Consider the following 10,343-nt stretch of genomic DNA (forward strand, 5'->3'; position numbering starts at 1 on the left):
TCCTGGGTCTCTAGGATCACACCCCGGGCTGACGGCAGCGCTAAACTGCTAAGCTACCAGGGCTGCCCCAGAAAGTACCCCTCTTAAAGATTAGTAGAACTCTTTAAGTTAAGTGCCCTTTTAATAAAATGAATCTTTTCCCTATGTACTTTAGCAGTGGGTAATAAATACATTGCTTTTGCTCTAAAATTTTAAAAAATTCTATAATGTCTCTATTATCCATGTCCCCTATTGTAGAGCTGTTGTAGAGTGCTGCTACATATTTAAAAGAATCTTTTAAATTAATTATTAATATATTTTTAAATTGAAGTCACATTCACATAACAAAATTAACTACTCTAAAGTGAATAAGTCAGTGGCATTTAGTACATTCACAGTACTATGTAACAAGTTTCAAAACATTTTATTACCCTAAAATAAAACCCCATACCCATTTAGCAGTTACTCTTCGTTCACTCCTTCCTCCAGCCCCTGGAACCACCAGTCTGTTTTCAGTCTGTATAGCTTTATCTATTCAGGAGATTTTATATCATATAGTCTCACAACTTTCATATCATACAACTTGGAATCTATACAATATGTGACCTTTTGTGCCTGGCTTCTGTCACTTAGTACAGTGTTTCTGAGGTTCATCCATAATGTAGCATATGTCAGTAATATATTACATTTTTTTAAAAGCACATTCACAATGTAGTGCAATCATCACCCTATTCATTTCTAGAACATTTTCCATTATTCCAACAGAAACTTTGTATCCATTGTTTAATGCCCTTCTTTCTTGAACTGATAACCTCTATTTTACTTTCTGCCTCTATGCATTTGCCTGCTCTAGGTATTTAATATAAATAGAATCCTACAGTATTTGTCCTTTTGTGTTTGGCTTATTTATTTGGCATAAGTACATTCAAGGTTCATCCATGTTGTAGTATGTGTCAGAATTTCATTCCTTGTTAAGGCCAACTAATATTCCATTGTGTATAATACCACATTTTATTTATCCAGTGTTCTATGGATGGATATTTAGGTTGTTTCTATCTTTCAGGTATTGTGAATAATGGTGCTATAAACTTTGGTATACAAATACCTGTTTGTGCTACAACTAGATCATATAATAATTTAATGGGTTTTTTTTAATCCATTCTCAGTTTTTTTTTCCATTCTCAGTTTAGTTTTTAAGTTTTTATTCAAATTCAATTGGTTAAAATTCAGGTGTACAATTTAGTAATTCATTTCTTCCATATAACACTGGGTGCTTCTCACAAGTGCCCTCCTTAATCTCTATCACCTGTTTAACCCATCCCCCTACACACCTCCCCTCTAGTAGCCATCAGTTTGTTCTCTGTAGTTGAGAGTGTTTCTTGGTTTGCCTCTCTCTCTTTTTTCCCTTTGCTCATTTGTTTTGTTTCTTAAATTTCACATAGGAGTGAAATCATATGTTATTTGTCTCTTCGGATTGACTTATTTTACTTACCATTATACTCTCTAGCTCTATTCATGTCATTGCAAATGGCAAGATTTCATTTTTTTCTTATGGCTGAGTAATATTCTGCTGTATTATATATACCACTTCTTCATCCGTTCATCAGTCAGTGGATACTTGGGCTGTTTCCATAATTTGGTAACATTGGGGTGCATGTATGCCTTTGAATTAGTGTTTTTGTATTTTGGGGGTAAATATTCACAAGTGCAAATACCCTGGATCATAGGGTATTTCTATTTTTAACTTTTTGAGGAACCTCCATATGATTTTTCAGGGTGCTGCACCAGTTTGCATTCCCACTAACAGTGCACGAGTGTTCTCCTTTCTCCAAATCCTTAATTTTATCTTTAACCACCAAACTGTTTTCCATATCAGCTGCACGATTTACATTCCCAACAGCAATTTCCCAACAAAATGTTCCAATTTCTCCACATCTTCACCAGTATTTGTTTTTTTGTTTTATGTTTCTTGGGTTTTTTAAATAATAATTCTCATTGGGTGTGAAAGTAGGTATCTCATTGTGGTTTCCCTAATGACTAATGACACAGCATTTTTTCATGCACTTATCTTCGGAAAAATGCTTATTCAAGTGTTTTACCCAGTTTTGAATTGGGATGTTTGTTTTTTCGATGTTGAGTTTTATGTATTCTTTATATATCCTGGATATTAAATCCTTATCAGATACATTGTTTGCAAATATTTTCTTCCATTCTTAGGTATTTTTTTGTTCTTTTGACAATATCTTTTTTTTTTTTTTTTTTTGAGAGAGAGAACACATGAGCAAGTTAGGGGGGTTGGCAGAGGGAGAGAGAGACTTTTTTTTTTTTTAAGATTTTATTTATTTATTCATGAGAGGCACACAGAGAGGGAGGCAAAGACACAGGCAGAGGGAGAAGCAGGCTCCATGTAGAGAGCCTGATGCAGAACTCGATCCTGGGACTCTAGGATCACTCCCTGAGCCACCCAAGTGTCCAGAGAGACAGACTCTTAGGTATGCTCTAGGCCAGTACAGAGCCTTACATGGGGTATAGTCACCACACTGAGATCATGACCTGAGCCAAAATCAAGAGTTGGACACTTAACCAACTGAGCCACCCAGGCACCCCTTGACACACAAAAGTTTGTAATTTTGATGAAGTCCAATATATCTATTTTTTTTCTTGTGTTGCTTGTGATTTTGGTGTCATAGAGATGAAATTGTTGCTCAGTCCAGTGTCATACAGATTTCCCCCAATGTTTTCTTTTAAGAGTTTTATAGTTTTGGCTCTTACAGTTAATTCTTTGATCCATTTTGAGTTAATTTTTGTATATGGTATAAGGTACAGTCCAACTTTTTTATTTTCCATGTAGAAATGGTGCTGTTTTTCCCAGCACCATTTGTTGAAAAACTGTCCTTACCCATTGAATGGTTTTGGCATGCTTGTCAAAAATCAGTTGACTATGTGTGAGTTTATTTCTGGGCCCTCTATTCTATTCCATTGGTCTATATGATTAAATTTTATGGCTGAATAATACTTCATTGTATGTATATACCTCAATTTTCTTTTTTTTTTTTTAATTTTTTTTTTTATTTATTTATGATAGTCACAGAGAGAGAGGGAGAGAGAGAGAGAGAGAGAGAGGCAGAGACACAGGCAGAGGGAGAGGCAGGCTCCATGCGCCGGGAGCCCGACGTGGGATTCGATCCTGGGTCTCCAGGATCACGCCCTGGGCCAAAGGCAGGCGCCAAACCGCTGCGCCACCCAGGGATCCCTATATACCTCAATTTTCTTAGCTATGTAATATTACTATCGTTTTGATGCAATAATCTAAATCAAGCTATTTTGATAAGCAGAAGATTAAAATATTAGAGCCAAAAGGATTATAGAATATCTGTTGCCAAAAGAAATTATTGTTATCATTGTTGCTAGTTTATTTATTATTAATTAATTAATTATTTATTTTTCATTGTTGATAGTTTAAGTTGCATTTAAGGGGTTATTTTGCTGTTTCAACTTTCTCTCTCTTTTTTTTTTTACTCTTTGCAATTCAGTTTGGGAAGTTTTTTGTTTTGTTTTTTTAAAGATTTTATTTATTTATTCATGAGAGACACACAGAGAGAGGCAGAGACATAGGCAGAGGGAGAAGCAGGCTCCATGCAGGGAGCCCAATGTGGAACTCCATCCTGGGACTCCAGGATCACGCCCTGAGCCAAAGGCAGATGCTCAACTACTGAGCCATCCAGGTGTCCCTGTTTCAACTTTCAGTAATCTGTACTTTCTTAGCAGAGGTAGAAAAACTGAAAGGAAACTAGAAATGATTAAATCTCAAATAAATATTTTGTCACCCATAAGAGATACTTTTTCCTAAAAGATCCTCTCACAAGAGATTTTAGACAGATTGATTTCTTTGCTCTAAAAGGTAGAGATATTAGCGTTCTTGTGCTTTCCCTTCCTTTCTTATCCCTTCCATGTTCCTATGTTTTAGTTAAATCATTATTCTTTTCATTTTACAATCATAATTTGTACAATTATTTAGAATCAGTTCTATTTTTAAAAAATTCACTACATCTTTTCACCTGGGTGCCTTGGACTTCTTCAGTTTTTTGTTTTTAATAATGGCTCATAGATGCCTACTTTCCTGAGTTCTTTTTGTTTCAAAATGTCTATTGCCTTTAAATGTAAATGGCCCTTTGACTTGTTGAATTGTTGCTATTACTGTGAATTTTAGGACCAGCCTGATTATTTTCCCCTTGTTACAATTTTTTCTACCTGGATGCAAGAACTCTTTATAACCTTGAAGTTGGTAAAATTCACAACTGTATATCTCAGTGTGGAGCTTTCTGTAACTAATCATTCTATCATATAAGTTCTCTCAAAATGGAGATTCTTTTCTTTCTTTGTTTCATGAAAGGTTTTCGTTCCACCTGTTGAATTCTCTATCAGTAGCTTAGTCTGTGCAGCATGCTATAACAAAATGCCATATACTGGATGGCTTAACCAACAGACATTTCTCACAGTTCTGGAGGCTGGGAAGGCCAATGTCAAGGAACCTTCATATTTGCTTCCTGATAAGAACTCTCTTGGCTGTATCGTCACATGGTGGAGAGAAAACTCTGGCCTCTTCCTCTTCTTATAATGAGACTAATCTTTCATGAGGACCCCATCCTCATGATCTCATCTAAACTTAGTTACCTTCCAAAGGTCTCACCTCCAATCACTTTGAGGTTTAGGGCTGCAACATAGGAACTGAAGTGGGGGACACATTCATTCTAAAACAAAGAAGTCTCCCAGTTATTCTTATATTGGGTGTCTTTGTCTTCCATTTATGTTACTTTGGTTTCATCTTTATTATCTGTGAAGCCGTTCTACTATGTCTGTTCCCCTTACATTGAGTTTGAAGTTGCATTGAGTTTTTAATTTGGTTATAGTGAGTTTTATGAAGAAATCCTATTTGTTCTTTGCTGCTCTTAGTTTGTTCATTTTTTAATAATACTATTTTATTTAGAAAATTAGTTTGTTTCTTTAGGATAAAAATTTCCTTTTTAATCTTCTTATCTTTTCATCATCTGACCTCTGAGATTTTATTTCATTCAGTTATATTCTGATTATATTCTAAAGCTTGAATACTTGAAAATTTTCTTGCTTCATGGTTATAGTTTGTCTAGGCTGGGTTATATATATATTGTTTTCATTGTCTTTTTTTTTTTTTTTTTATAAATTTTTATTTATTTATGATAGTCACACAGAGAGAGAGAGAGAGGCAGAGGGAGAAGCAGGCTCCATGCACTGGGAGCCCGACGTGGGATTCGATCCCGGGTCTCCAGGATCGCGCCCTGGGTCAAAGGCAGGCGCCAAACCGCTGCGCCACCCAGGGATCCCTGTTTTCATTGTCTTTATTTCATTAATTTGGGGAGAGAAGCTATAGTATGTTTGCATAGTTACCATTACTGTTTGATTTCTTGATGTTCATGCTTGGGTAGCTCCCTCAGATTTGTATTCTATATTCTCTATTTTCTTAGTATCCTGAAAATATGGTGGTAGTGGAGTATTGTAGGGATGGGATTGGAATAGAACTAAATTAAGAATATGTGCTGTCTTTTTTAGCTTACATGCACTCTCTCATTTCTAAGGTTTTGTTGTATATCCTGTACCTGGATTAACTCCACACGGTTGGAGATATTGTCCCTTTCCCAGATGAGGAATATTCCTGGATTGCAGGTGTCCTCTCAGTTTGATGTTTACTTTGAATTTTGAATTTTGATCTTTTCCCAGGCTAACAATATGTGGTAGGAGGATCCTCTCTCATGATGCTGGGCTACAGCTCCCAGTCAGTCACATGATCATTAGAATAAACAACTCATACACTTATAACCATTCTGCACCCATATAACCATTCTGTTTTTCACTTTCAGTACAGTATTAAGTAAGTCGCTTGAAATACTCAACACTTTATTATAAATTAGGCATTGTGTTAGATGATTTAGCCCAATTGTATGCTAATGTAAGTATCCTGAGCGTGTTTAAGGTAGGCTAGGCTAAGCTATGGTGTTCCATGGGGTAGATGTATTAAAATGCATTTTGACTTTTGATAATTTCAATTTATGGTTTTTCAGGTTGTTATCCCATCATAAGTCAAGGAAGATCTGTACTGCATTTCTCCCTTCCACTTAAAATTTTCTTTCTTGATGACAAGTACTTTTTAAAGTTTATGGCATTGGGTTGGCTATAAACCTTTACCTGTTGCTTGCTTGGCTACTAATTTTTTTTCTTTGTTGTTTTTAGTATTGTTATCTTCGTTCCTTTAGATATTAGAGAATGGATTCTGCAAGGCAGTTTTATTCTACCTTCTTCAGAAGTTTCCCCTTACACTGAGTTTCAAGTTGATTTGAGTTTTGAGTTGAGTGGTACTCAATTTTGTGAAGACTTAAGCTTTCAATTGTCTTGAGATTTTAATTATAACTGAATTGCACAGCTTTCTACCCCTTCCATGTCAGTGTTAAGATTCTTTTGAGCCAGATCTTTCCAGTGGCTTTTTAAAAACCTTAATTTAAAAAATTATTTAGATTCTTACAACTTCTTTTTAAAAGATTTATTTATTTATTCATGAGAGACACAGAGAGAGAGGCAGAGATACAGGCAAAGGGAGAAGCAGGCTCTCTCTAGGGAGCCTGATGCGGGACTTGATCTTGGATCCCAGGATCATGCCCTGAGCCCAAGACAGATGCTCAGCCACTGAGCCACCCAGGCATCACAGAATGTTTTTGAATAGGTTAACATAGTCATGTGATTCAGAATTTGTGAAGAGAACCCAGAAAGTAGAGTGAAGACTTTCACTGCTATCCCCCAACAACTCAGTTTCTCTCCTCCAAAGCAACTGTCACCTTTTTCTTATATCCTTCTAGTGATAATTTATGCCAATGTAAGCAAATACATAAAGTATTTCCCTCTTTTTTTTTATTTTCCCTCTTCTAACAAATGCTAGCATTCTATGCATGCTGTTATATTAAAAAGATTTTTTTTTACTCTTTTTCTATAAAAAATACCTCATCTATGTGATCATTAATCCTGCCTTTTACTATGTGTTATTATTATTAGAGTACCTTGCTGTTATTCAAATGTTCAAACAGGGCTATGGAAGATTTTTCAAAGAAAGAACATGCTCTAGAAGAGTCCTAAAATAGATGGAATATGGATTTTATAGTGCACTAACAAAATTGGAAACTTCTTTGAAGATTCGAAATGAAAGATGGCTTGTGCCCATGGAGCAAAATTAAGAAATGAGTTATCAACAACACTTTCTACTTCTTTTTTTTTTAAGATTCCTTTTCAATTTAGTGTCAGTCCAACTCCACATAGGTTATGAAACCTAGGTTATGTTAGGTGCCAAACTTATTAGATAATAAATTGAAGATTTGACATGTTTTATATTTTATAATTTTGTGATGTAATAACAGTTTACCATAAAACTATTTTAAGTAATTAAAAAATTTATTTATAGTCTATTTCATCATGGTTGTAATTCATTCTCTACGAGTGCAATGTGGAGATACTTTTAAATTTTAAAATGTTATTTTTTTTCCCTGCAGAAAAAAATGCTTCAATTTTTTATTTTTCTGCATTTAAATTTCTTAGGGCCATAAGCCAGTTCTGTTGAGAACCCAGTATCGTTGTCACCCTGCAATCAGTGCTATCTCTAATGATCTGTTTTATGAAGGAAACCTTGTGGATGGCATTTCCGAAACAGAGAGGGGCCCTTTATTGGAATGGCTCCCAACACTATGTTTCTATAACGTTAAAGGACTGGAACAGGTAAATGACATTAATGTTAATGAGAGTCAACATGGTTGAGTTTCCTGCTTTAATTTTACTATTGCTGTTTATATGGTTTTTGTGGTCTTTCCATAGCCTTTCTGGGAAATACAATTTAGGATCTGTTTCTTATTCCAGATTGAAAGAGATAACAGCTTTCATAATGTGGCAGAAGCTGCTTTTACACTCAAGCTGATTCAATCACTGATTGCGAGTGGGATAGCGGGCTCTATGATTGGGGTGATAACATTATACAAATCCCAGATGTACAAGGTTTGTATTATATAGTATGGTACTTATATATTAAATACTATAATTTTATGTTAAATAATTTTTGATATTACATTTGTAGTGGTTTGGTTTGGTGCTTAAAAACTTTTGGGAGTATAGTTAACATATTTTTAAAAATTCTGATTTTTGTCTGTTCTGGCTTTTTTTCTGTATAATTAAATGTAAACCTAACAAGGTTTAATTAAATTCAGTTTACAGCTGTTGGGGCGAAAATGCAAATAAACAAATTAGAGGGAAGAAGATACAGTGTGTGCTTTGTGTTTTGGGACAGATGGGATTCAATCTTTGTTTTCCAAAATGTTCTTTCATTATGATTTCATTTTACTAATCAAAGATAGATACCAGATATTAATGTACACATAAGCCAATTACTCCTAGCTACTTTTTGCTTTTTTAAAAAATATTTTTCATCTTATTAGTTTGTCAGCTCTGAATTAGCATATCCAGATAAATTCCCCAGCAATAGATAAATCATCAATTTGATTTTATTTCCTAATTTATATTTTCCCCTAGTTATTTATGTATCATTTTAGAAACTTTCTACCAAATCTGTGCGAATCATAAAAAAAGAAAATGAAAATTTCCCATTACCAGTTAAATAAAAATGGTTGCTGTGAATAGGTTCAGGGCTGAAGTTCTTCATGTTCCCTCCCCTGTATGATCTCTTCCTTCTTTCCTCCATAGCTTTGTCATTTACTCAGTGCCGTGGACTTTGACAATCCTGATATTAAAGCTGTGCAGGTATCCACAGTAGATGCTTTCCAGGGAGCTGAAAAGGAGATCATTATTCTGTCCTGTGTAAGGACAAGACAAGTAGGATTTATTGATTCAGAAAAAAGAATGAATGTTGCACTGACCAGAGGAAGGAGGCATTTATTGATCGTGGGAAATTTAGCCTGTTTGCGGAAAAATCGACTCTGGGGACGTGTAATCCAACACTGTGAAGGTAAAATAAAAATATGTTTAATACAAGCATTTTGAATTAAAACTGACTTTTGATGGGCACCTGGGTGGCTGAGTCAGTTATGCATATGACTTCAGTTCAGGTCATGATCTCAGGATCCTGGGATTGAGCCTCATATTGAGCTCTCTGCCCAGTGGGGAGTCCGCTTGTCCCTCTCCCTCTGCCCCTCACCCCCACTCATGTTCTTTCTCAAATAAATGAATAAAATCTTTAAAAAACAAAACAAAACAATTGACCTTGAGTTAGCACTTGAAGTGGTTCAGGTGGGAACAGCCCTGGATTTGCCACTGTGGGAAATGACTGAAATAGTAGGGGACCACTATGAAATATTGTCTTATGTTTTATATCTTTTTAAGGAAGGGGAGATGGATTACAACATGCAAGCCAGTGTGAACCACAGCTGAACCATCTTCTTAAAGAGTATTTTGAAAAACGAGCAGAAGAAAAGCAGAAAAAAAGTGAAAAAGATAAATCTAAAGATAAATCACATTCACAAAAGATATGGTATAGATAATTTGTATTTATATAAATTCAAATTCATTTTATACTCTATATTTTTTATTAGCCTAAAACGTTGTTATTAAAAAACTTTATAATATTTAAATATAATTAAATAGCCACATATAAAAAATTTGCTCTTCAAAAAAATGCACTTACTTATATTTATAGATAGGCAGATGTTGAAGGTAATATAAAATCCTACTAATAAAAATACATTTTTTTCTAAAAATTATGGTTTCTGTTTGCTAAAGGAATAAATTTTACAAAGGGCATGGAAAAGCCTTCCTGGAGAATACCAGTGTTACTTCAAAAATAAATATCTAAAAATTCATCTATTAGAACATGGCTACAGAGTTGTGTTAATATACTACTTTCTAAAGTATATAGCTCTATTAGAATCTTTTAAAAATAAATATATATAGGGATGCCTGGGTGGCTCAGCAGTTGAGCATCTTGCCTTTGGCTCAGGGCATGATCCCAGGATCTGGGATCAAGTCCCACATCAGGCTCCTTGCAGGAAGCCTGCTTCTCCCTCTGCTTCTCTGTGTCTCTCGTGAGTAAGTAGATAAAATCTTAAATATATATTATATATATTTAATATATTGTAACAAATATGTTAATAAATATATAAATATATAATAAAATATATAGATATATTTATATATACTTTTATATATTATATATATATATATATATATATATATATATATATATATAATGTCCTGTTATTTTATAAATGAACACATTCACAATAAAACTTTTTAGAAGTATAAAAAGAAAAACACTAGAAATTCACTCCTGGAGATAGCAGTGCCCA

General features: G+C 34.4%; 1 protein-coding gene across 1 annotated transcript in view; it reads left to right on the forward strand.

Moving 5' to 3' along the window:
- ZGRF1 (zinc finger GRF-type containing 1) overlaps window positions 1-10,076 on the forward strand; it is a 77,473-nt gene extending 67,397 nt beyond the window's left edge. The window contains exons 27-30 of the mRNA XM_055342570.1: window positions 7,594-7,770; window positions 7,909-8,043; window positions 8,746-9,007; window positions 9,382-10,076. Of these exons, the coding sequence (XP_055198545.1) occupies window positions 7,594-7,770; window positions 7,909-8,043; window positions 8,746-9,007; window positions 9,382-9,539 (732 nt within the window). The 3' untranslated portion in view covers window positions 9,540-10,076. The remainder of the gene's footprint in view (window positions 1-7,593; window positions 7,771-7,908; window positions 8,044-8,745; window positions 9,008-9,381) is intronic.
- Window positions 10,077-10,343: the final 267 nt, after the last annotated feature.

This window comes from Nyctereutes procyonoides, unplaced genomic scaffold (genome assembly GCF_905146905.1).
Source record: "Nyctereutes procyonoides isolate TBG_1078 unplaced genomic scaffold, NYPRO_anot_genome, whole genome shotgun sequence".
Lineage (NCBI taxonomy): Eukaryota > Metazoa > Chordata > Mammalia > Carnivora > Canidae > Nyctereutes > Nyctereutes procyonoides.